The 27,226-nt window shown below is 39.1% G+C and overlaps 2 protein-coding genes across 5 annotated transcripts in view; one reads left to right on the plus strand and one right to left on the minus strand.

Moving 5' to 3' along the window:
• The first annotated feature begins 1,374 nt into the window (after positions 1 to 1,374).
• On the plus strand, positions 1,375 to 25,968 carry Riox2 (ribosomal oxygenase 2). Of its 4 annotated transcripts, none has more exons than XM_071615427.1 (11): positions 1,375 to 1,406; positions 5,639 to 5,687; positions 6,674 to 7,137; positions 11,892 to 12,011; positions 13,142 to 13,270; positions 16,932 to 17,035; positions 20,178 to 20,280; positions 21,054 to 21,222; positions 22,959 to 23,047; positions 24,315 to 24,404; positions 24,830 to 25,968. In XM_071615427.1, exons 3-11 carry the CDS (start codon positions 6,706 to 6,708, stop codon positions 24,986 to 24,988), a joined length of 1,395 nt encoding a protein of 464 aa, XP_071471528.1. In that variant the 5' UTR covers positions 1,375 to 1,406; positions 5,639 to 5,687; positions 6,674 to 6,705; the 3' UTR covers positions 24,989 to 25,968. The 4 variants fall into 4 exon arrangements, with proteins under 4 accessions (XP_071471528.1, XP_071471529.1, XP_071471530.1 ...); XM_071615429.1 differs by lacking the exon at positions 1,375 to 1,406 and adding an exon at positions 1,947 to 2,126 and having other exon boundaries at positions 21,057 to 21,222; XM_027943234.3 differs by lacking the exon at positions 1,375 to 1,406 and adding an exon at positions 1,948 to 2,126.
• Positions 25,889 to 27,226, minus strand: part of Crybg3 (crystallin beta-gamma domain containing 3) — a 110,117-nt gene continuing 108,779 nt past the window's right edge. The window contains exon 22 of the mRNA XM_027943246.2: positions 25,889 to 26,817. Coding sequence (XP_027799047.2) covers positions 26,729 to 26,817 — 89 coding nt within the window. The 3' untranslated portion in view covers positions 25,889 to 26,728. The remainder of the gene's footprint in view (positions 26,818 to 27,226) is intronic.

Raw genomic sequence — 27,226 nt, forward strand, 5'->3', positions numbered from 1 at the left:
TCAAATCAAATATATTGAGTCCCACATGTATCACAAGTATAATCTTGGAAGATCTTGACTAGATCATTCTTAAAAGTGGCTTTTCTGAAGTTACTAAAACCCCAAGATTATCTCATGGTCGACTACATTCATTTGAAGCTGCCTTGCTTGATGAGTTTTGTAAATGAAGTGAAGCAAACATGTGTCACAGACTCAATTACACTTAATTCATTCTATAGAACCATGTTCAAGATGCTGAATGGGCTGTAACAAACGCCTTTCAAGTGAATTCATTTTACAGTTTAAGACTCTTGCTTACTCTCTCTCACCTGACACTAACTGCAGCTTTATAAGGACAAAATTAATCACTTTTACAGATGAAAAACAGAGGTCAGAAGAGAATACTGGTAGCAGCATGAGTGTTATGTTATGGTCTGAATGTTTGCCCCCCAAAATCTATTCACATGTTCAAACTGAATGAAGTAGGAGGGGCATTTTGGGAAAAGATTATGTCATGAGGGTGGAGCCCTCCTGATTTAGGTTAAAAGGACCCAAAGAGCTACTTTGCCCCTTCTATCACATGAGGGTGTACCTAGGAGGCCTCATCTGTGAAACAGGATTCAGATACACCGAATTCCAGAATTAGCCAGTGCCTTGAACCTTGGAATCCATATCCCTCAGAACCGTGAGAAATAAGCTACTCAAACAAAATTAGCAACCCAAACAAAAATGATGGGGAAGGGGAGGGTGTTTAAGTCCCAGTTATGCTATTCAATGGTTGTATAATTTTGAGCAAGTTACATAATCTCATTATGCCTCAGTTTTCTTATATTAGAAGTTAGGCTTGTAATGGTTTAAATATTAGAGTCATATTTAAAGAAAAAAAAAAAAAAAAAAAACCACTGCCTAGGTCTTTTATGGACCAAAGTGAATATAAATATACAACAGATGGCATTCACACCATTTAAAACAATGTGTGTGCTTCCCACAGTTTTACAATATAGTAGTACTATAAAGTTTTGAAACAAAAATACAAATAGTTATTTTAAAAGTCCTTTGATGTTTATAGATGAATGATTCCAGTAGGACTGATTTTTCTCCCAATATCCTGTGGAAATTGGTGCGCAGATGCTCAGAGGCCAATAGGAGGATCACAGTACATCTGATGCAAACTCAGCATTAGCATTAGCTAAGTTCATGCATTGGCCTCTCTCCCCTCAACTTTGTGATTTATGTGTATCAATCATAAAAAGGACATTCACACACTGATTTTCCCATTGCTGCTTTGCCGGCTTCCCCAGGAGCACCCTCAGCCAGCAGCCGGGCTCGCCCAGGAGGCGGGCGCGGGAGCAGGAGCGCACCGCCCCAGACGTGCCCACGCCGCCCCGCCCAGCCAGCTCGCGGCCGCGCGCAACAGGCCGTGCCGGGTGAGTGGGGCGATGACGGCGGGAGGGCGGGTTCCTCCAGGAGCTCGCTCCCCTGCTCCCGGCTGGGTCTATGGGACCTCGGGGTTGGGCCCGAGAGCTCTGTGGCGCTGGTGGCAGCGGGGCCGGGGACGCGTCTGAACCGCTCTGGGCCCCCGGAGCTCCGGGCCCTGTGGACACGCCGGGACCAGCGGGGCCCGGAGCTCTGGGGTGCAGAATGTCTCTAACACTTGAACAAGCTCACGTGCTCTGTCCCGGGGCCGGAGACCCGGGACGAACGCGGAAAGTTTGTAGGCTTGGCAGGGAGGGTAGGAGCGCGGCCGCCACGTGGGTTTCCAGGGCCTGGGCGACAGGTCGGGCCTAAGAGCCACGCTGAGGAAAGCTCGTGCATGCGGAGACGGGAGCTGAGGCTGTCCCTCACCCCACTCCTGACTTTAGCAGCCTTTGCTTCCAGTTCATTCATTTGTCAGTGAATGCTTGGGTTGTCCAACAGGTTAAAAAGACCAAGTTTCTCACTGTGTTTCTAGGAAGTGCAGGCCTGGGAGTCTGGAGGCTCTAATTTCACCACTAATTAGTTGTGTGCCATCATCAGGAGTTTCTTTCAGTGGTCTCATCTTTTAAGTGGAAGAGCCTGATCTACCCAGCTCTTACACCATCAAGTGGATGGGTCTGACTCCCTTCTCTTCCTTTGTGACCTCATGGTCACCAAAATACATTAATGAGGTACAATTCATTTTCCTTCTAAAATAAAACTAAAAACATAAATGCCAGTCACAACTCAAGGTCAATAGGAGAACTTCTTTGCATTAATGATAATTCTTTATGCGGAAAAGAAATCATTTAGGTTAGCTTGGGCGACCTTGTTACAGGCAATACATTATTTTTATCAGGCGTGCGTGTTTTATTGAGCTGAGTTCAACTATCGTCTAATATATTACTGGATCTATAATTTGCCTGGAGAATTTAATAATGTTGATGTAGATTTCTGGGCCCTGGTCATCAGAAATGGCCATCCAGTAGGTTTGTTGCAGGTCCAGAAATTTGCGTGTTAACAAAACTGATTATGCCCACGGACTACTAGCTGTGCCCAGGTTAAACCCAGTCACACTGCCCTCCTTGGGTTGATAATTACTGGTATCTATTTGCCAGTTAGCCCTTGGAATACTGTTGAATACCAAAGCCACAGCTGCCTTCAAAGTAGCAGTCATACTGCAGGAGGTCTCTGTTTTCTCCAACTCTGGTTTTTGTAAGGCCTTGCAGATTTTTTTCTCTAAAACTGTATATAGATTAAAGATGAAAAAGTGAAAGTTAATTTAGCAAGCATTTCTTGAGAATCTCCTATGTGCTATATGCTCTGCTGGGTTCCAGAATGTACAGATAGCTGTCCCTTCAAGAAGCTGTTATGACTTCTTGTCCTTCATATTACTTTGGAAAAGGAAGGACACTTTCAAAATATAAATCTTTTTTGGCTATAGTATGAGCATCAATATTGATTTTCTTGTACAGTTTATCTGCAGGGCACTTAAAGTATGAAATGTGAATCTTTTTTTTTTTTGCCCTTTTTATTTTATTTTAATTTTTATTATTGGTTGTTCAAAACATTACATAGTTCTTGACATATCATATTTCACACATTTGATTCAAGTGGGTTATGAACTCCCATTTTTACCCCGTATACAGATTGCAGAATCACATCGGTTACACATCCACTGTTTTACATATTGCCATACTAGTGTATGTTGTATTCTGCTGCCTTTCCTATCCTCTACTATCCCCCATCCCCTCCCCTCCCATCTTCTCTCTCTACCCCATCTACTGTAATTCATTTCTCCCCCCTTTTTCCCCTTTCCCCTCACTTCCTCTTGTATGTAATTTTGTATAACAATGAGGGTCTCCTTCCATTTCCATGCAGATACCCTTCTCTCTCCCTTTCCCTCCCACCTCTCGTCCCTGTTTAATGTTAATCTTCTTCTCATGCTCTTCCTCCCTACTCTGTTCTTAGTTTCTCTCCTTATATCAAAGAAGACATTTGGCATTTGTTTTTTAGGGATTGGCTAGCTTCACTTAGCATAATCTGCTCTAATGCCATCCATTTTCCACTGTGAATCTTTTTACTTAATCTTTTAATGCTTATAGTCAACTCATTGAAAACACTTATTTTTCAAAAACTTTTTTTTTTCCTGTAATATTATAACTTCTTTCTGGGTGGTCTGTGAGGTTATAGGCAAAATTGTATTGGCTGAACTTTTGTATTCAAAGCATTCTTTTGTCTATATTTCTTGGATTTGAAGTTTTTTTTTGCTTTTTTTAAAAATATCTTTTTTAGTTGTAGATGGACAGAATACCTTTATTTATTTATTTTTTTTAATGTGGAGCTGAGGATCAAACCCAGTGCCTTCCACATGTGAGGCAAGCACTCTTATCACTGAGCTACAACCCCAGCCTCCCCCTCCCCCCCCCCTTTTTTTTTTTTACTTTTTACTGCGACTGAAATTGGATGCATCTTAGGACTTTTTTGTGTTTAATGGAATAGGGTGTGTCATCTATTCTCCCTTCCACCTTCTGAAAGCTGTTAAAAGGAATGGTTGTCTTACAGCATGAGTAGTGTGAGCATCGAATAATACATTTGCCTAGTAACATCTGAGCTAGGTTCCAAGTAACTAAGCCTCCAATCATTTCAGCATGTACACAGAGAAATAATAAATGTTGTAACTTTTGGCAATATAAATAGTGAAATTTATATTCTATCAAAAGCATATATTTTACAGTATTACAATTTAATTTTATGCTTGTAAGTGGAGAAAATTACGTGATTTTATTTTGGTTTAAGTATTTTGTGCATTTTATTTAGCCACACTTTCTGATAGGTGTGCTTATACTGTATTCATATTTTATGTTTAAGGAAAACAAGCCTTTCACTAGCATCTTCCTGCTTATTCCTTTAAATATCAAAGAGACTAATTCTGAGTAATAAGAAATATGTGACTGAATATAAAATTGTAGGGTACCTTTAGCGAAACAAACCTAATAAACCACTCTAACATTTAGTTTAAAAATTTAGATTTGAGCAATATATTGGGATCCCAAAGACCATTTGTAGGTTCTGTGATTTTTTTGCGAGAACATGCTGATTCATTACAGCAAAAACATACTAAGCACATTAGTAAAGGGGAAAAGGCATATGGAAATAAAGTCCTGTGGTGACCAGGTACAAGATTCCAAGTTTCTTTTTGTGGAGTGCTTAATTGCTCTGGGCCCTAATTTTGTCACCAGGTGTGAGATGTTGCCATCCAGGGAAGCTCATTAGAGACTCAGTGCTCAGGGTTGTTACTGGGACTAGTCACATAGGATCTGTCTTCCTGGCACATACCAAATGTCTAGACCCAGAGAAGGCAAACAGGTATTCAGTTATTATAAACTTTATTGTTTTACACTTCAGGCATCGTGAGCCACTCATTAATTAATGGTGTTGGGAACCTCCCTAAATCTTAAGTTCTGAGATATCATCCACAAGCTAACCTCTCAAAGGATTGCAGTCAGTCAAGCTATGGTGACTCTATTTTGTACAAATAGTTTTTATTGACTCTCTTTTCATATCTCCTGTACATCACTTTAGAATTCCAAGTACTGCCAATGCTTTTTCTCAGTAAAACCTTGATTCTTTGGTTTGTCCATTTGATTTAAAAGGTATAGGAAACATTTTCAGAAAATATATCTCATTGGCCATATATCCTAAAATACTAGTTTATTTTTTCCAAGCTTAATTAAGCTCTTACCCCTCTACTGTAGGTTTTTAGTATCAATTTGTATTAGTTTCCCACCATGATCGTGAATGTCTTTTGAAAGAACTGAGCTGTTCATTGGTTTGAAATTTAGGCGCTAAAATGAGGCCATTATAGACTTTTGTATTTTGACTTTCCCATATCCTCATTTGTTCAGTTTACATATGGGTTGCATTTTAAAAATTCTTTGGTAAATTAGTTGCAGTACATAGCAAATTATTCTAGAGTGTTTACTTCTCAGGCCAGAATACTAATTGTACTTAGTCTGTTGTGTAGCTGAAATACTTAGTTACAATGAAGAGAAGAGAAAACAACATTCTTGTTTTTCTGATAATTCAACAAAATAGGAAACCATAACACTTATAAATTACTGTTCTTGGGGAAAAATTGGCATTTATAAACATAAGTGCTTCTTAACTTTTTGTTTGTTTGTTTGTTTTCCTCCCCAAACAGAAAGGACTTCTAAGAATCTGGTGAAAAACAACCCCTTTCTTGGGGTAGGGTGAGTACAGGTTGAGTGCCACTAATCCCAAAGTCTGAAATGCTCCAAAATCCAAAACGTTTTGAGTGCCAGAATGATGCCACAAGTGGAAAATTCCACCTGACGTCTTAGTAAGATGCCCTGATGATCTGTGCACATTGAAATCGGAGAGTGCTGTGTTAGAAGTTAATGATTTTGGTATTTCAGTTATGATGTTTTATTGTTTGTTTAAAAGTTAGTGTTTTAAAAAACTTGGCATGTAATTATTTTTGGCCTTCACTTTTCAGCCCTTTGTTTTTTTTGTTTTGTTTTGTTTTTTGTTGTTGTTGTTGTTGTGTTTTGTTTTAATGGGGTGGGGGGATGATAAAGTGGGAGTTTTCAAGAAAGGCTCAAGTTTGGGAGTGAAGAGTTTCAGGAGGTTGGTGGAGTCTTGGGAGCAAGCAGCATCTCACTTCAGCCACCAGGTGACACCACTGGTCCAGGCCATCATGATTTCCACCTGAACAACAATTGAGCATGTACTGTGCTGAAAGCACCTGGCAGTGGACAGCTATTGATTGTTTGCCATCAAATGTTTGTAACTCAGAGTTCATCTAATTAGATTCAGGGCCTTGTGCTGATAGAAGCTGAATTAAAAAATTTTGGCTTTGCTGTATCAGTGGCCACAGGCTAAACCTATGACTAAGAATTGCTGAGACAGTTGAATGGTTTAATTTGGGATAATTATACCTCCTAATAAATAATGAATTCCAGGACTTGAGTTAATACACAAAAACATGTTTTCCTTTAAATGAATGTGTAATCTAAGTAGTGTGGGAAGCTGAATCATATCTTGGAAGAAATGGAATTGATTTAAGCCTGTCTCATTTCTAGAGGAAGCAGTGTTGACTTAGGAATAGTTCTCATAAAGACATAGTGTTCAGCCATGGTTTGTGTGTACAGGCCACTAACACCAGCAATAGCACTTCCAGTAGATCTAACCATGTATGTTTTTGTTCTTTGGATAGGTTTGCATTCCCTTCTTGCTTGAAGACAGACAATGCCAAAGAAAGTGAAGCCTGCAGGGAATGGGAAGGAAGAGAGTCCTGTTCCCTGTAAGCAGGTGAAAGTGGAGGCAGGTGGTGGACCTTCCACCTTAAACTTTGAGAGCCCCAGTGGTCTCTTTGAAAGTCTGATTTCACCCACCAACATAGAGACATTTTTCAAGGAATTCTGGGAGCAGAAGCCACTTCTCATTCAGAGGGATGACCCTGCAGTGGCAGCATACTACCAGTCCCTATTCAGGCTGACAGATTTGAAGAGTCTGTGCAGCCAGGGTATATACTATGGAAGAGATGTGAATGTCTGTCGGTGTGTCAATGGGAAGAAGAAGGTTTTAAATAAAGATGGAAAAGCACACTTCCTTCAGCTGAGAAAAGATTTTGATCAGAAAAGGGCAACAATTCAATTTCACCAACCTCAGAGATTTAAGGTAACAAGTTTTCCTATTACAGGTCTTCATACTTGCCCCAAATGCTAACACTTGACCAACATCAGCTCACAAGTGAATATGGTGAGCCTCCTGCCATTTTTGGAAGGCATAGCACCTAGTTGGTCTTTAAAGAGTCTGAGAGTCTGTATTATCTTTTGGCTCTGTTATTAGGAACTCCAGTAACTAAGGGTGGACATTGTTGAGTATCTTTGAGCTGCAAAAACTAAATTACATTGATAGTTTATAAAGTTATTAAAGTAGTATTACACCTTCAGGATCATGTTCTATGGACTGATTTATGATTTTGTATATTGTAGAAATTTCTGTTTGGTTTGTCCTATTACTATAATTTAAGGCATGATAGCATCAAAGTGATATATATTTTTTGAAATTGCCTCCCTTTACTGCCTACATCTTTCTAAGAAGAGGCTTCAGAGCTGGGACCAGATCACATACCAGATGTATGTCTAAGAAAGTGACCTCTCTTCCTATTGACAGTTGAACTGGTGACATTAAAGGTTGGGCTCCTGAAACTTTTCCTGGGGAGGCAGTCATAAGTGCAGGATAACTTTGATTAAAATTATCCTGTAATCAGTGACTGACATTTGGGAAATAATTTGCCACCTCTGTACTCATTAAATGCAGATTTAGGATGAGGTAATCTGCTTTTTTAGAGATCTTTATGTGTCAGCTCCAGATTGTTGAGGGTCTCATCTGAGTTTTAGATACTGTTATTCTCATTGTTGTAACCAATGATAGAATCAAAATGGCAGCATGGTAGAAGAAAGTGGAGTTTGAGGAGATTCCATATTGAGGAGAGTAGGATTCTGCCTGTATTGGTGGTTTCTGAGACTCTGCCATCAGTTACCAATAATATTTCTTACAATTTAACTCAGAAGTTGGTTTGTTAGATCCCATTAGGCTTCAACTGGTTAGTGCCATTCCTTTTCTTGTCTAAAGGTCTTGAACCTATTTATACTCTAGATGAAATATAAGTACTCAGGTGTTTTCAGGACAAGTCCTGATTCCAATTATTACATCTCAGGCAATCTTAAAATGTTGAAATGTCCCTGTAACGCCAGCCTTTTGGCACTAACCCCCCAGAAGGAATTTATAAATGATTTCCAAAACCAACTCATGATTTGAATTTAGAAAATATGGACCATATATAAAATGCTTCTCTTTAAGCTAGTTGACTCTTTACCGGACTAGAAGTAGCATTTTTTAAAAATATATTTTTTTTAGTTTTAGGTGGACACAGTACCTTTATTTGATTTTTATGTGGTGCTGAGGATCAAACCCAGTGCCTCACGTGTGCCAAGCAAGTGCTCTACCACTAAGCCACAGCCTCAGCCCCTAAAAGTAGCATTTTTAAACATATATTTTTAGCTGTAGATGGATACAATATCTTTATTTTATTTATTTATTTTCGTGTAGTGCTGAGGCTCACACCCAGTGCCTCACACATGCTAGACAAGTGCTCTACCACTGAGCCACAACCCCAGCCCAGAAGTAGCATTTTTTGAGTAATTTTTAGAAACCTAAGAACTAAGAATATAAATCAGTGAAATTTATTACACATAATTTGGTCAAAAACCAGAAATTTATTATTTGGCCCGTGTGTGGTATCCTCTGTGGCTGCCATTTCTGTATTTCAGAACCATCTCCCCCAAGGCTTTTCTCTGTTTGTCTGTTTAAGCCTTGCACACCCTTCTAGGATTCCAAGTGGCCAAAAAACTGTTTCCTTTGCACTATTTACTCTTCTCTTTGGTTGGGTTTAATAATAGAAAGGATGACCTTCCTCAGCCAAAATTCAGCCCTCATGTTAGACTAGGATTTTTTTTTTTTCCTCTTTCCACCACCAGCACCTGAGAGACCTATAAGCTATAGGAACTCACCTTCTTACATAGAAGCTGAGTTCAAAATTCTGTGTTCTGGGGAGGATTAGTGGTGAGTGTGTGTGTGTGTGTGTGTGTGTTTAGGAATGAGTCTGTGACATCAGAATAAGAAAGTTTAGAGGTGGTTTACACTGGTCAGGTCAAGAGGGTGTTAGCCTGAACAGTTAGCCCATTGTTTATTGAGTCTCATACTAAGTCTTATTAATCTAGATATTCTGCATACTTTCCCATAGCTATTCTAAACTGGTCTGGTGTTTTTGACTCCACATTTAAGTCATTTTCCTATCAAACTTTGAAAGATGATTATTGAAAGTAGCCGAACTTATGAATATTAAGCCTTTCTTTAGGTATGAGTAGAATTCTGGTCTTAGCCATGGCATTCTGTTTTGTTTCTGTGGAGACTGACATTTGGGAATTGGAGAAAGGTCAGTGGAGGAGGTTGTACCCAACCAGGAGAGAAATCTTCACCACCCTTGTCTTTCATTTTTCTGGTTCTCAGCCTCTTTGTGCACAGTAGGAGTTTGTGGTAACAGGAGACTGGAGCCTTCCTTGTACTCCAGTCAGTGTTGTAGTGTAATACTTATATACTGCTTTGCAGTTTAAATAGGTTTTGAGATAAGTTAAGTTTTGCTCCTCCCCAGTGTTGGGGTGGGGTGTTAGTAGCTTTGCTTTATAAAGAAATCTGTCGGGGCTGGGGATGTGGCTCAAGCGGTAACGTGCTCGCCTGGCATGTGCGGGGCGGTGGGTTTGATCCTCAGCACCACATAAAATAAAATAAAGATGTTGTGTTCACCGAAAACTGAAAAATAAATATTAAAAAATTCTCTCTCCTCTCTCTCTCTCTTAAAAAAAAAAAAAAGAAATCTGTTGCCTAGCTTGTAACTACAGTTAGACTCATCTCTTTTCAGTAGATCACAGTTGGCAGATTCAGAAGCTAAAGGTCTAAGAAAAACAGAAAAAACTGTACAACTGATAGCATTTGCAGTAACCTTTAAGAAGAAGAGACATGTTTACATCAATTGCACACCTTGAATGATCTTGAATGATGCTTGGGCTGGGAAACAAAGTCAACCATTTTGTCCTGAAAGACCTCTAAGGACATCGGGAGAAAAAGAAAAGCTCTGGTTTCTTAGTGGTTCCACTTACTGTACAAATATAATTACAAAGCCAGGTCCTGTTGGTCTCTCTCCTGAAGTAAATTAGGTTCTTTGGGAGCTCTGAAATTTTCTGAGGTATTCAGAGTCCATTAAGTTATTTTTTCTGTGTCAAGGAGAACCTTCGAGATCTAAAAGAAAGAAGCCCAGTGGTCCATATAAAGATATCTTCCAAAGCTTTTGATTTTTATGCTGACCCATTTTATCCCACTTTGTAATTTTAATACTGTAGATCTCTTTTAGTCCAGTGGTAGAATTGACTCTCAAGTTATAATTGATTTGCTCAGCAAATATTTGAAAATGTCGTAATGTCTTCTATGAGCCAGGCACTGAACATTCATATGCTTAAAACTTTGGTCTCTCTCTTGACAGCTGGGCTTGTAGCTCAGCGGTAGCATATTTGCCTAGCACGTGTGAGGTTTGATCCTCAGCAGCACATAAAAATACGTAAATAAAATTAAGGCATTGTGACCATCTACAACTCAAAACAAAATAAAACAAAGCAAAAAAAAAAAAAAAAACCTTTTGGTCTCTTTAGTGTAAGTGAGTCACCTTTTCTTCAGTTATCTTAAAGGCATGGACTCAGGAACTGATTTGCCCAAATTTGAATCCTAACTCCATCATTTAATAATTGTGTGTTCTGGTGCCTCAGTTTTCTCATTTGTAAACTGGAGATAATGGTAGTAACCACCTTATGAGACAGGGTTGTTGTGAGGGCTGTAGAATGAATAAAAAAGCACTTTGAGGCTGTGCCCTGTCTTGGGGAAAAACTAACACATTCTCTCTCTCTCATCCACACACACACACACACACACACACACACACAAATATAGTTCCTGTCTAGGCACTTCAGTGGGCCTTATACCTAACAATTGATTAGTGACTAGAGAGAGAACATTGCTCACCCTTGTTCTTAACTCATTTGTCTATAAGCTTTTTCCTAGGTTTCATTTCTGCTTCCATTGCTTTAATTACCCATTTTGTGTAGGTGGCTCCCAAATGTAAATCTCTAGCCCATACTTCCTGCTAAAACTTCAAACTTACTTAAAAACATTTCCACATTGTGGGGAGGGGAGTGGTCTTAGCATCCCAAATTTAAACTTTCTTGTGTGACGCTCATGGTTCCCCGCCTCCCCCGCCTCTTGAAAACTTATTTTTTAGCAAACCTTTCTTGTTTCAGTCAATGGAACTGGGAGCTAATTGCCCAAGTCAGAAACCCAGGTGTCTTTTTTTTTTTTTTTTTAATTCCTTTCATTTCCATGCCCCTTTATCCATCAGCATGTCCTATCAGTTCTACTTCCAGAGTACCCCTGGGCTTTTCAAATTCTGATATCCCTCTTCCACCATCCTGCTCATATTTTACCTAGACTGCTATCTCAGTAGCTTCTAGACTGGTGTCTTACATTTGTACAATCTGATTTCCACCCAGGAGCCAGAGCGAGCTTTTAAAAATGTTAATTGGTTCATGTCATGTTCATGTCAAAATCCTTCATGACTCCATGACTCCCCATTGCTGCCTTGCCAGTCTATCATTTGCTTACTTCTTTGCAGTAGTGTCTATGCTAGAAGGGAAGATTCTTGAGGGCCCTTTACTGGTTAATTGTCTGATCTATGATAATTGTGAAAGGAAGGCTTCCTAAGTAAACAAAAACATTTGTTTTATTTCTAATTTATTTTTATCCCTCCCCCCTTTTCTTTAAAGGATGAGCTTTGGCGGATCCAGGAGAAGCTGGAATGTTACTTTGGCTCTTTGGTTGGCTCCAATGTGTATATAACCCCTGGAGGATCTCAGGGCCTACCTCCCCACTATGATGATGTTGAGGTGAGAGAAGAAGCATATTTCCCAGTGTGGAGAACAATGAGTTATTGAGAGCATGGTTATGAAGTTGCTCTGGGAGTCCTTGGGGTTCTTTTCATGTTACACTCTAAAGCTCCAAGACCAAGTCTGTGGCTGTTCTTTATGTGCACTCTCTGGAGATCTTGAACTCATCTAAATGTTGGGCCAAAACAAATCTCTCCAAATTGATTTCCTGCTCCTTTTCAAAGGGAGAGATTGTTTCCAAACTTACTAATAAAAGAACATCACATTCATTCTTTTGAAACAGGAATTTACTGAACTCTATAGAAAAGTCATTAGCTTTTCCTTTAATTTCACAAGGTATGGTCTTTGATATAATGAGATCACACATAATCCTGGCTTCTGCTCTCATTTTCTTTTTTATTCCAATAACTGCCAAAAATATATATATTTTTTCCATTCATAGAAAACTTGGGACAGCTTGAATGAAGGTCATGATTTAATTTAAGCACTGGCACTTTAACAGATGTTGATTTCATTGTCATATGGTTTCCAAAAAGTTAACTGACTTTTTATTTTTGTAAAAATATGAGGTATGTGATCACAGAGATATTAGTAAAAAGTTCTTTTTTTTTCCCCCTTCTGAGACCAAGTTGATAGTAGTACATTTTCCAAAAGAGTTTTTATTTCTATTTTTAATAGACCATTAAAGTATCTTTGGCTGAATAAAAAAATAAAAACTTAAAAAGTTTTCCTGTTTACCAAGCCCCTTTTCAATATTTTAAGACTTTAGGCATTCCATTTAGCTGAAACTTGCCTTTTCCAACTGAGATTATGGGCTTTCAGAGGTCTGTAAGATGATTTCAAGAGTAAGACTGTTAATATAAAGAACTTGGCAATGCTCTAACAAAGTGAAAAAAAAAATGAGTATCTGTTCAGTATCAGGATTCATGGTTACCTGTTTTAAAAAAATAAAACCAGTAGTAGCCACTTTTATTGCACGGAGTGACATGCATTTCAGATTCTCTCATTTTTAATTTTTATCTGAAACTTAGGATTTGTCTAAACCCCCTCAAAGAACTAATATTCTGAAAGATTTTGCACGTGAATTGTCAGGAAACTCTCTGACCTCCCAGGTCTGTGGCTTTTTATAGGTTTTCATCTTGCAGCTGGAGGGAGAGAAGCACTGGCGCCTTTACAAACCCACAGTGGCCCTGGCACGTGAGTACAGCGTGGAGGCTGAGGCCAGGATTGGCACTCCAACACATGAGTTCACATTAAAGGTATGGAGTGACCATATGGGCACCTCTTTGAGCTGGCCTGTCTCTGTTGCTAAGATAAGTTCAGGTTTGAGGTTTAGAGTTTGTGTAACCGTCCCTGTGGGAATGTATCCTTGGGACTCTGAGGTAGGATGGCTCTCCTTGCAACTAGCCAGCACAGGCAAGTTCTGAAGGAGTCTTGGGGATTTGTACTTGGAGAAGTGAGCTAAGGAAGTATTACATTGATTTCTCAAATAATCTATAACCATATATGATCCAGTTCAACAGAAATAAAGTTAATTCAGTGTACCATGAACTTCTCCAGAAAAAAAGTGAAAGATTTGGCCTTGGGCAGTTTTTCTACATCTAAGACAGCAGGTGTCATGGGTTGTAGGTTGCTTAGGCAAAGCCTGGCCAGGAATTTCTTCATTTTTTTGGTTGCAAAAACTCTAGTATAACCCACATTCCTCCTGATTATGCAGCAGACTATTTTCTGAACTCCTTCTTTCTCCCTGCATATAGTTACTAGAAGAATAGTAATTAATGAAAGCTCTTTAGGATTCTTCCTCCAGGGAGCCAGGTGGCTTTATCATGTGCATTGGCATCTTTTTGCTGAGAAAATCTGTCTTTGAGCCGTTAGCATGGATGGGAACATAGCCAGTCCCCAGCAGGAGAGGTTATTGAGAAAAAAACTTAAAGTATAAAAAAAGCTTCATAATTAAACTTTATACTCTACTTTAATGCTACTTTAATTTCCTTTAGTGGCAATTAAACAATGGTTAATTCAAGCTATTCCAGAGATGCTTGTAATAGAATATATTGCAATGGAATTACTTACATACAGTTATTGTTTTTGTACTTATTTCATCTTCAAGTTGTAATTAGTATAGAATTCTTGTCAATGCCTATATCTGTTTCTGGATTTTTAAGATCTTTGCCTGTTTATCTGCCAAGAACTAGGGGAAAGCAATCTCCTTTTTTAGGATTGGGCCTAATTATAGTGTAGTTAAGTAAATAAACAACAATAAAGGTAACCTTGGTTTTATATGCCTTTGGTGAGCAGTCACTAAACTATGGTCCATGGGTCAAACACCTGGCCTACTGCCTGTTGTTATGAATAGAATTTATTGGTACAAAGCCATACCTATTCCTAAAGTATGTCTGTGACTGCTTGCATTACATAGTTTACTAGTTGCCATAGAGAACACATGGCCTCAAGCGAAAAATACTATATTTGACCCTTTAGAGAAAGAGTTTGCCCAAGCCTCCCTTGTACATTTACCAGACTCTTGGTTGATTGTGTTTAAGCTAGAGACTAAGCCATCTGGGGTCTTTGAGGCCAGGGCTGAGTTGCTCAGGTGGACAGCCTGGCTATTTGTCATGCTGAAGAAAGTCAGGTTTCATAGTGGTCTTCAAGTGTGGAGGGTGTGAATTCTCTGTACTGTCGCCATGGGACTTAGAGGATGAGATGGAACAGATGCCCATTAAACATTCAATGAACACTGTTTATTAACAGAAGCTCTGAGTCTCCTGGAAGGAGAAAAACAGCATTGTGAGGTACACTGCTTTTCAAGTGTGTATATGCACATACATGTGAAATTTTAATCAGTATACCTCTTCAAATGAAATTGCCCAGTATATGAAACAAAAGCTGAGTCACTCTGGTTGGGAGAAGTGTGTGGAAGATACTATGGGAGTGCTGAAGCCCTTGTCACCCGTTTTCCCACTATTGCAGTGCTAGTCAATGCAGTATATCTGCCAAACCAGGAGTGTTAGGGTGAAGACAGCCCCCATAGCAAAAATAACAACCCTCTGCTTGGGGATCTGACAGAGCTAGTTTGAATTCAGATGTTATCACTTAGCTCCTGTACTTGGACAAATTACTTAAGTATGTTCTTCTTCATTAAAATAGAGATCATAATATTTACCTTGTAGGATATAAGAATTGAAGGATATTATTTTGATGCCCCCTTTACAATGAAATTACTTTGATGAGGTATAAAAGTATGTACTAGTGTTAATGATTTTTTAAAAAAAATATGTATTTTTTAGTTGTAGTTGGATACAATACCTTTATTTTATTTATTTTTATGTGGTGCTGAGGATCGAACCAGGGCCTTGAAAGTGTTAGGCAAGCGCTCTACTGTTGAGCTACAACCCCAGCCCGTAATGATTATTTTAGTAACAAAAAATTTATTATAGTTCTGGAGGCTGGAGTCCAAAAGTGGTCTCCACTGTGTTGGCAGAATCACATTCCTTCTGGAGGGAAACTCTCAGGGAGATCTTCCTTGCCTTTTCCAGTGAGGGCTGGAAAGCATTGATCAAATGTTTGTGCAATGAATGAAATGTGTATGTGAGGCTCTCACCTACACAGGAGCCAGCAGAGAGACACTCAGTAAATGGTTCTTTTAAGTATCAGTAAAGCATTTATTTACCTGCAGTACTGTCAGTTTGGTAAAATCTAAAGCAAATCAGCAGCCAAAAATATAAATAAATGTATATTGCTTTTGCTTTGAGGGAAATCTTTAAAATTCTTTTAAAGGTGGTATTTCTTGAGTTCTGTCTCTAGGGCTCTTTTACTTAACTATTGAGCTAGACTGCTTCCCTTACTTCAGAGAGGAGATGAATGGCTCTCAAGATTCCTTCTCTCTTTAGGCAGTTACAGAATGTTGGTCTCAGTGGGATTAGGGAGGAGGTAGCTCAGGGCAGGAGTAATTTGGGAAGAATTTTTTCATCTGTTTATTTGGGAGAGAGTAAAAGGGTAAAAGGGAGTAGGCTTATCTGCCCAAGAAGATAATCTTTCGTTATATCTAGTTTGTAGGTTCAAATAAGAGTAATATAGTTTTTCATCCATTTATCTAACATTTTTTGAACATATGTTGTGTGTTGGGTGCTTTGCTAGGTTGCGCTCTGGGGAATATAAAATGGGTAATTGACCCTTCCTGGATGAGCTCAAATATTATTAGGGTGGTAGTGTGGCAGCCAAGATATGTAATATAAGCACATAGCACATACCCATCTTTGCCCTGGGATCTTTGAAAACTACATGTCCCTAATCCTATGGGGTATGGGGCTGTTACCCCATTCTAGTAAAAGAGAAACTGAGGCTTAGGGAAGATAAATGAATTGCCCTGGTCAGCAGTCCATAAATGGCAGCATCAGTATGACAAGCTTCACTCTTAACCAGGAGGGAGAGAAGATGCTCCCCAGGAACACCTTCCTGGATCCCAGAATCAGGCAGGGTAGTTTCAGGTGTATCTGGTGTCAGCTTGCGTATAAAGACAGTGACTCTAGGCCTGGAAGTTTCTGGTGGATTGTGGTTCACAGTGACAGGCTCATGGACACAGTGAAGCTGGATGGAGATTGTCCCATGAAGCAGTGGGTTTGAGTAGAGATCTGAAGCTCAATACCTATATTTATCTCATTAAAACAAAGAGGACTATCTGGGCACAATGGTGCACGCCTATAATCCCAGCAGCTCACGAGTTCAAAGCCAGCCTCAGCAATTTAGTGAGACCCTAAGCAACTCTGCAAGACCCTGTCTCTAAATAAAATACAGAAAAGCACTGGGGATATGGCTCAGGGGTTAAGTGCCCCTGGGCTAAATCCCAGTATCAAAACAAACAAAAAAAAGAGGACTGAGAAGTATAGCTCTTGTTAACTCTACCTTTTCTTTCTCCTTTAGCCAGGTGATTTATTGTACTTCCCCAGAGGGACCATTCATCAGGCGGACACTCCTTCAGGGCTGGCCCACTCTACTCATGTGACCATCAGCACCTACCAGAACAAGTAAATGCTCTGCCCTCAGCCTAGCATCCCAGGACAGCTCTGAGTTATGGCCCAAGCAGCCACATTCAGCAGGGACCTGAGAGAGTTGGCCACCTTCTCTTGTTTCTGTCTCCTTGCTGACTTCCCTATTTCTTTGATGTCTCATGTGTATGATTGGCCCATTGGACTTGCTCCTGGGAGCATCATGGATCTCACTCTATATAGAATACTGGGAAATTGCCTGAATAAAGGGTTTCATAGTTTGAAAAGAAAAAAAAAAAAAAAAAACTGTAGCTATGGGTGTGTCAGTGTGTTAGTGATGCCAGGCTGGGCTTGTAATCTCTGTGTCTCTCTCCTTCTCCCTGTCTATCCCTACCTCTTTTTATTTTTAAAAATTATTGTGGCAAAATATATATGTAGCATAAAATATGTCATTTTGAATTATGTTTAAATGTAGAGTCTGTTGGCATTAGATTCGAACAGCCATTACCACTGTTTTCAAAACACTTCCAAAGTCCCCAACAAAATTCTGGAACCTTTGAAACCTCTTGATCTCTTAAGAGTTCCAGTTTTTACAGTCCATGAAATTTAAGTAGGAAAGGGAGCCTGGAACAGGGGGAACTAAAAGCACATGAGATAAAAATAGATCCACTTAAAATCATGACAGGAATTAGTTCATTTTTTCAGTAGGCATGCACTATTCCTGCTAGTTGTCAGGAATGCAAAGGTTACATTTTGATGGACTTTGAGAAAACTGACACTTTGGAAGTGGTGGCAGGATCAAGGGATGGATATGTAAATAGTTGCCAAACAGTGTAATAAATTCTGTCTGAGGTTTGCACAGATACCCGTAGAACATAGAGGAATTACTTAGTTGAGTGCCAGGGAAAGTTTCAGAAATGAATTGACATTATCCCTGAGTGAGTCCTAAAGTGTGCATAAGTGGGGATGAGTCAGAAGGTTGGGGTAGGAGAGAACATTCTAGGTCCAGGGGATAATATGACCCTTTCCTACTTCCGAAGCCATGATTTACAAAATGAGTAAGCATGCCTCTGCTTCCTTACCTGATTTTTTCAGTATGAGATTTACCCCTATGCTTAAGAGCCTTACTGAAGGAACTGGCTAAAATTGGGCCTGACGTCAGTTCTGTCTTTGCCCACAAGTAGAAGGCCCAAGCTTTATTAGGCTTTAATTCTGAAAAAAAAAAAAGTCTTTGTCACTGTGGCTATTTGGGTTTCTTAAAGTGTGAGGAATAGAAAATCTGAGTCCAGCTCAAGAGCAGAACAACTGAGGGAGTAAGTCATAAGACCTGTAGAAGGGCCCTGCCACAGAATCTGGAAACAGAAGTTCATTCTGGGTCTAGAGTAGCTCTGGACTTTGCCAGCCAAGTTGTTTTGCCCCATGTGCATCTTCTGGTATCCCCTCATTAATGTTGCTCTGCTACCCCCTTGCTCCTGAATTTTCTCTGCGTCTGTTTCATTTCTGTTATTGTCACCATCTGGTTTTCTGGTCATTGCTTTTTGCTCCCTCCTTTTCTTTCTTCAGCTTTGTGTACTCATCATATTGGCTTATCCCATGCTGTCATCAGTTACTTGTGACCTCCCTCTGTATCACTGAACCTATTTGTTTCTGCTGTTAAATATTTGACTCTCACTCTGCTTCCCGATCCTGAGATTGAAGCTCTGGTAGGCTGCCCCTGGATCCCATCTCATCCTTATCCAGTCACCTGTAAGTGGGAGGAACTTTATAAGTTACAGAGGTTGCTGCCCATGTCTGTGGGTGGGCACCATAAATGATGTGTCTAGACTGGACTCTGACTTGTGTCTTGTGTAATTTGAGGACCGTTGCTCCTTGGAGGTCTTCTGCTCTGAGCCTGGGCTCTGTAAGCTCCTGCAGGAAGGTGAAGATTTGGGGCTTCTCCCCAACACCTTCTCATGGCAACATTATTGGAACATTTGGGGCCTGCTCTGTGGGGCAACAGCAGGTTGAATTGGCTGTTTTATCAAAGTGAACCCCTTAAGAGGTATTATTCCTGAATTTTGGAAAGTCCCGAGGTCTGTCCTAACTCTGTTTAGAGAACAGAGCACTGTTTTTTAACTGCTGTTGAACTCCTCTCAGTTGTTGCCATATGAGTTTCACCTATTAACGGTGCAAAGGAAGTAGGTATTTTATGCTGCTGCATGTGTCCTACAGTTGAAGCTCAATTAAAAGATGTGGCATTAAGTCACAAAGCAGAGAGGCCACCAGGTAGTGGATACCTTGGGGAAAGTACATCTCAAGTGGATTTTGTCCTAATTTGCCACTTCATCAGAAAGGGAACATAAAAGTGTTAATTTTCCTTACTGAGTGAGAAGCAAAAGTCATACTGTGAATTTCCATTTTGCACATAGCCAGCAATTTGATATCTGCTGGTAACACAGGAAAATTTTAAACAAGCTAAGAAATGTTTAAAGAGGGCAACCCCACAGAGAGTGTTTCTTACAGTGGCACTTGGTTAAGAATGAGCCAATTTTACTACCCCAGAGAAAGCAAAAGTAATTGAACACTGAGCTTATCCTTAGATGTTATTTTTGGCCACTGGCTTCTCCCTCTACCCCAGTAAAACCATTGCTAGAAATCAATTCTTTTGAAATAGTTGTTGGTGGATATTTTACTAAAGAGCAGCTTCCCTCTTTTAAAGTGCAGTGGAAAATGTAACATTTCACTGTTCAGGTAATTACATAGTCTGGAGATCTTGCTGTTTCCCTAAATGTATTCCTCTTGGATTTATTGCATAAAAGATACTTTTTCTAGATCACCTGAGTGTTAAATTTCCTACAAAGCTCCTCAGAGATACTTGTGTTAAAGCTTTGGTCCCTTGGACTTCCTATTTTATGACAGTATCTGATTATTTTTCTGATATCTTTAAGAAAAATCGTGAATGAAATTTAACTTTCCACTTTTAATTTTCCAAGTGAGTGCCTGCAGAGAAAGAAGCAGTGTGATCAATGAAGATCTTAGGTTTTCATGTTGAGTAACATCAAATTAATTGAATTCAGAAAGCTTGGGCTGGGAGGTTGAAACCCCACTTGTAGTTTTTGGTTTTATTAGTAATAGGCATTTTGCATATATTTGTGTGTATTCACTGGTTTTTATTCTTTCTTTTTCATGGTATATGTTCTAGTTCATGGGGAGATTTCCTTTTGGACACCATTTCAGGGCTTGTGTTTGATACTGCAAAGGAAGATATAACATTACGGACTGGAATACCCCGGCAGCTGCTCATGGTAAGAGTAAAGAAAGGCATGTGGAGATGAAAGTGGCAGCCTCAGCCCAGGCCAGTCGAAGCCCTACCTTCTGGGGATCTAGGATTCTTTACTCAGCTGAGCCAAGTTCTTCTGCTGTGTTGCCTGCTGAGCTATATGATTTGCAAAATGAATGGATGCCATCCAGAGATCGTGGGTGTTGCATAAACAGCTCTCTTACTTTATTTCACAGTGATAGTAGCAGGCATTGTGGAGTGCTTGTTGAATAAATTGGCCAGGAGAAATACACATGATGGGAAATGAGGAGGAAATAGAGGTTTGTTCCAATGATGACTTAGAGAAGAAACCCACTGGAGACCCAGGCCTTTGTGTATTCGCTGGTGCTCCTGCATATTTTTGCATTTTGAAATATGAGTACTGTTTGGTTAGTTTTGAGAAGATCATTAAATGAGGACTGGGTGGAGCAAAAGTGAAGCAGGACCTTAGAATAGTGACTTGCTTTCCAAAGGCAGAGCCAGACTGCACTATATGTGTAAGGATCCCTCTTTCTAGGAAAAATCCTGAAAATTGTTCTTTTTTTATTAACAATAGGCAGCATAACATGAATGGGTTATGAAGAAGTAATAGGATAAGGTTCTTAAGAGCTCTGGTTATTCCTGTCCTCTCTTGAAATGACACAGAATTTTGTCTGTAGTATGTGGTTGGTGTTAGGCTCAGCATACTACTGTGGAGACTGGGACCTCTGTAGTAAATTCTGCTTGAGTCCCCACCAAGGCTCACTTCTGTGTTTTTAGCAGGTGGAAACCACAACAGTTGCAACAAGATTAAGTGGCTTTTTGAGGACTCTTGCAGACCGGCTGGAAAGCACCAAAGAACTGCTTTCATCAGACATGAAGAAAGATTTTGTTATGCACAGACTCCCCCCTTACTACACGGGAGATGGAACAGAGCTGTCGACACCAGGTGAAGCTTTCTGTTTTCTTCTAGGTGGTTGGGGCTGGGGCGGGGGGTACATTTGCGGCTTTCCTGGGTAGGCCCCTCTTTGAGCAGATGGAAATTAAGAAGCAATTTAATATTAATGTGGGCATAAATCCATTCTTAGCACATAGAATTAAACTAGATGGACTGCACTCATTAGCATCCTGTACCTCACAAGTCATTTGCAAAGAACTTATAGCATGCTGGGAAACAAGAGCCCTGTCTTTGGGTTAGGAATATAGATATATATACTTATGTGTACTCTGCTAGTCAAAATCTTCAAGAAATTTTAAGAACTTAAACACTGAAATAATCTTGTTGGAATTAAGGCAAAGGTGGGTAAAATGTTATTGTCAGATGAAATGCAAGAAAACTGAAGTCACCGCATAAATTAGGTGACTAATTTATGACAGGTTTAGGCTGCAACTGACATAATGCCTCTGGATAGAGGATGTCAGTGTCTTTTAGGAGAGGCTACAAGAGAACAACCTCTTGAACCCAAAGTTGTATTTATTGATTTGTTGCAATGGAGAAGACTGCACACCATTGGAAGGGCATGAGAAAGGACTTAGGGATGTGGGCCTGAACTAAGTGATTTTGGAGAAGGTTCGAGGAAGTAGAGCATTGCTCTGGATTGATGCTGTCAGGATGAAGGATTTAGAAGAGACCCGGTCAGAATCCTTCTTATCCAATGGGTAGGAGGAACACATAAGGCAATGTTACGATGGGTCAGCAGCAGCAGTCATTCCTTAGCCAGGTGGGAGTGTGGTCACTGGCGGTTTGGACAGTGTTCTTGTTTTTGTCTGAGTTCAGATATGGGTCTAGAATGTTTTTATCTTGACCTGTCATGGTTAGGGTGGTCCTATCTGACACTGTTGCTTCATAAAAGGCCCTACCAGCTGCCAGGCCAGCTCACTGGCTGCTTCTCTTTTTCAGAGTTGAGTGAGGGGTGTATTTTACTAATCACCAGGTTAGAACCACTGAAATAAACAGTACTTTGAAGGGAGTTGAGATTTTTATTGCATCCACGCAAATCAAGTATTTTACCAGCAGTGTTTTAATCTTTAACAGAATAGAATTTGCTAAGTTCCATCTAAGTTCCATCTTATGACCCAGAATGTTTTCCCTAATGGTTTCCTTGTCGTAGCTCTTCTAGTCAATAAAGTTATACCTCCCTAAGAGTCTCCCCAGCCAGAGGACCTTGTAAGGCCTGCCAGTAATAGTGACTGCGTTTTTACTAAGTTAAGTTCACTTTAGAAAAGAGTGACTATTTTTTTTTTTTTTTTCGTGAACTTTATCAGATAGCTTTTATCCGACACTATACTTGACCTACATAGACTTCCAGGGCCACACAGTTAAGAATAGTTAAGAATTGATGGAGTGGTACAGTTTGAACTCAGATAGTCCCTTGTGTCGGAAAAGCTGTTGGAGGATAGATACTGGAGAAATAAGTGCTCAGGCCAGATGGCAATATGTCCCAGTCTACTGCAGTAGCTACCACGTTTTGATGGCATTATTTTTACCTGTTGGATGTACTCATGAACTTTTATCTAATTGTGTATCTGTCTTAACAATAAAGATAGCTCCATAAGCATAAGGATGCAAACTCATATTTGGATTCACCTGCAGACTATTAGTTTCCTAACCATTTGTACTGCAAGCAAGTTTGAATGGCTGGTTTCCTTTTTTGAAGGGTTGGATTTTTCTTTGGTGTTTTCTAGGTGGAAAATTACCAAGGTTGGACAGCATAGTGAGTCTGCAGTTTAAGGACCACATCATCCTCACAGTAGGGCCAGATCAGGATCGATCTGTGAGTATTCCAAGAGGGATTTCCTCTCTTCCCAGGGTCTTTCCACTATAGGCCTCAGTTTATTATTCAAAAGGAGTATTGGTCCTTACCCTTCTCCTTCAGGAATCCATTTGTGTTCAGTTTACCATCACTCTGGTCAGATAATGCCAAAATCTTACTGTTCCAAATTTTCCTTTGTGTTGGATACTTGAGGGCTTCCCCTCATCCCCTCAGAGTCTCCTCCTTCATTTCTAGTTATGTAAATATGTCTGCTCTTGGCTTCCCATCCTACTGCAGGCCATGTTTTTGAGAATCCCTGCTTCAGTCCCTCTCTGATTATTTGCATCAATTTCTGTGTGGTTTTGCTGATATTTCTTCTCAACTTCTAATCCCATAGATCAAAAATAATAGTCTACACTCTGTAACCCTGCTATCTATCTAGCCCATGATTCTCAAAACTAGCTGACTGTGGAATCAGCAAGAAAGCTTTTAAAAAATTAAATTCCTGGGGCTGGGGTTGTGTCTCAGTGGCAGAGCACTTGCCTAGCATGTGTGAGGCATTGGGTTCAGTTCTCAGAATTGCATATAAATAAATAAGGTCCATTGACAACTAAAAAAAGAATTAAATTCCAAGTCTCCTGTGGTCTGGGTTAGAACCTCTGCATTTATGGTTTTTTAAAGCTCCCTATACTAAGGACCTTGAGGACTGTTCCATACCCTGTTTCTTCCTCATCAGCTCATTTGGAAGGTGCCCCATGAATGACTGAGGAGGAATTCACACGTCTTCTATGTTGTACCAGCCATCAGGGCCAGACCTGGAAGGGTTGACATATATAAAACCTCAAAAGTACACTATTAAAAAAATTCTAGTTATTTTGACAACCAATTAGTTTGAGACAATGTGTAACAAAGAATGACAAAAGGTTCTAGAAAGAAGTAGGGGTCATTTGGGATGCTATCACAATTCAAGTGTCATTCTTCTATAAATTACACAGCTGTTTTTTTTTAATTTATTGGCTGCAAAGTGTGCAGATATGATTAATATAAATCAAGTTCCTGAAGATGCCATCTTTTAAAATAATGACTTTTAAGTTCCCATTGATGAATTATACAATGTGTATATGTCCATACATATAACTTTTTGCCCAAAGGATTCCTTAAAGATTAGATATAATTTCATTTGAGCAACATGACTTTAAGATTTTTCTTAGTGTTCACTTACTGGAAAACCCTCTTAGTACTGAAGCCCTCAATATTTGTTGATGACTTAACATTCTTTTCTTTAAAGGATGAAGCTCAAGAAAAGATGGTTTACATCTATCATTCTCTAAAGAATAGGAGAGAAATACACATGATGGGAAATGAGGAGGAAATAGAGGTTTGTTCTAATGGAAACAGATGTCATTGCTGAGATTTGGGTGGTGGCTGGGAAGAATCAATTATTTTTTTATTTATATGTAATATGCCTTTTATGGCTGCATTATGGACTTACCTCTTGATATCACTGTGATACAGACCAGTTTTAAAAAGATACTAGCTGGAACCTGTAGCTTTATAGGAAAAGTAAAATAAATGTAAATGTAAGGCATTTCAAATGACTAATAATACCACTACTTAAATTAGAATGATTTTCATCTGATTTAAATGGGCATCAGCAAGTTTTGTGACTTCTCTAATTTTATAGTTGATGAAAAGAGCTTATCTGAAGTTTCTAAAGGGTATCAAAAACAACAATGTAAGGTTTATGTGAAAATGCCACTTCAGCAAACTAAGTTTTTAAAAATTAAACTTATCCTTTTTCAGTCTCATGGACTTCGTTTCCCTTTTTCACATGTGGATGCACTGAAGCAAATTTGGAATAGTTCAGCAATTTCTGTCAAGGACCTGAAGCTTACTACAGATGAGGAAAAGGAAAGCCTGGTATTATCCCTCTGGACAGAATGTTTGATCCAAGTAATCTAGTGATGTTATAGAATCAAATAACTGCTATTATACATGCTCATTTTTTAAATTTTTTTTAATGGGAAGTTGGGTAGGAGAAAATTGTCAACCGTCCTTACTTATCAATATATGGGAACATGGAAGGGGAAAAAAAAACAAAACAGGAAATTACAAGGTGTCCCAGAATGTGACAAAACCATATTTTTGACAAATTTCTTTAATCCAGTGTGGTAGAAAAGGCACAACTCCAAAAATGTATGATGTAGAACTAAAATGTCATTAATCTTTGTTCTTTGGAAATAACTTCTTTAATGCGCCTTCTTGGCTCTAGAACAATTTTAAAAATATTAACATGAAATTTTTTTTTTTTACAATGAAAATATACATACCTTGGTGTATACACAAGCTTCCCTGTTAAAATAAAGTTATCCCTATAACATTAGTCTCATTAAATAATACAGCCACACCCATGGGAGGCACTCAACATCTATGGACTTGAGAAAGTTTTTAGATTCTGCTTAAAAGATGACAAGAGCCTGAGATTTCAGGGGGAAAAAATATTTACATGGAAACACCAAGTCTATAAAAAATACTCAAAATAATGGGACTTGAGTTTAAAATATTGTTATTTTTACATTCTAAAGTGCATATAGGTTGATATTTTTAAAAATATCATTAGAGAATTTAATCTTTCTATATAAAAATAAAGTATTTTTCTGCATTCTGGCAAAAGTTGGGAATGAAAGAAACAGTTGTCTCAAGGTACATTTAAATCCAACTCAGGAAGGAAAATGCTTTTGAATTGTGCTGTTAAAGGTGGTAATGATTATTGGAAACTAAGTAAAAAATTATTTCCTGATTTTGCTTTAATATAAGCTATTTAAAATGGGAGTGAAAACTAGTAGAGAAATCAACTGCACCTTTACTTGAAAAGTAAATTTGGACAGAGTTTTATTTCAGGCAGACAAAAATTTGACTCTTATATAGGAGTGACATACTTTTTATGAACATTTCTCCTTAACGGCAAATCAAGCAAAATCTAGGGCAAGGTCTCAGCACCAGGACAGGTGACCCAATGCTAAAATGTGAGGTTGGCACTCCAAGGTAACATGCATTTTCAGTTTGAAAGACTGAGCAAAGAATGGCCACAGAAAATATTCCAGTCCTGGTGCCTTTTGCCTAATAAAGCTGAGGTCCCTCCATGGAGTCAGTTAAAAGTATTTAAATACTCATGGGATACTTCTATTATAAAAGCTTCAATATAGAAATTTGAAGACTTATTTACACACAGCAGCAGCTTAAGAGGAAGTCTTTTTAAATACATTTTCAGATGTTTCTAAAATTATTTTTTTTTACAAAAGTATGATATAGTTTATTTTCCTGTGCTTTGCAGTCATACAGGTGTCTGGTGGGATATTAATAGCTAATACAGGTGACAGCATCACCAACATCCTATAGTGGGCCATCAGGAATAGCATTCATGTTTGGTAGATAGGAAAGAAAACACAGACTTTCGGAAACTTGCTCACCATAACTGGAATCCATCAGGAATAAAACTTTTCCCAGAAATCATACCATTTTCTTCATAGATACACTGAATAACTGGCAAGAATATGGTGCAAGAGCAGCAGCCTTAGCTCCTGAAGGAAAAGTTGATTCTGTGCAGCGATTCAGTAGAGGGCACAGTAGCTTCCTTTCCACATGCATACATCAGTGAGGGAGGTGAGGTTCCTTTGCTCCTTCTAGGGATGGTGTTGATTCTCACAGTATTTCAATGTCCCATTTCTGTGTTTCTTTTCCCTCCACGGGCTGATTTACAATGACATGAGTCTTGTCACAATAGTTTCCTCCTGAAATAGAAATTCCAAAAGAAAAGATTATTTGTTCACACCGGTGCTAAGCAATTTCACCATTTTCACAAGCTTTTGTTCAGCCCACTGCTTAAGTAGATGAATATGTCATTTACATAGTGGTCTGAAGTGAAAAATAGAGTTTGAACAGGCATAGCCATTATTCACCTCAAATTGGACCTTATTATGACTCACATTGAAAAATTAAGAGGTATAATACGTGATTGTAGAAGCAGTGTGCCCTAACAATGCCATGCTTCAGAACAAACTGCTTTGAGAGAACTCTGGCTGGATGTCAGGTACTGTGTTTTTGTTTCTACATCAGCAGAGGCCGTGTGACTAAAGCCAATTAAAGCAAAAGCCATGAGTAATATGGCCATGACCTTGCTGAATTAAAAAACAAGGTTAA

This window comes from Marmota flaviventris, chromosome 8, assembly GCF_047511675.1.
Source record: "Marmota flaviventris isolate mMarFla1 chromosome 8, mMarFla1.hap1, whole genome shotgun sequence".
In the NCBI taxonomy this organism is placed as follows: domain Eukaryota; kingdom Metazoa; phylum Chordata; class Mammalia; order Rodentia; family Sciuridae; genus Marmota; species Marmota flaviventris.

Bases quoted from the DNA above. Each gene is read 5' to 3' on its own strand.
- Riox2 (XM_071615427.1), top strand. From the start codon at position 6,706: ATGCCAAAGAAAGTGAAGCCTGCAGGGAATGGGAAGGAAGAGAGTCCT. The intron at 17,036-20,177 runs GTAAATGCTCTG...TATATGTTCTAG, and splicing joins ATCAGCACCTACCAGAACAA to TTCATGGGGAGATTTCCTTT. The intron at 23,048-24,314 runs GTGAGTATTCCA...TTTTCTTTAAAG, and splicing joins GGCCAGATCAGGATCGATCT to GATGAAGCTCAAGAAAAGAT.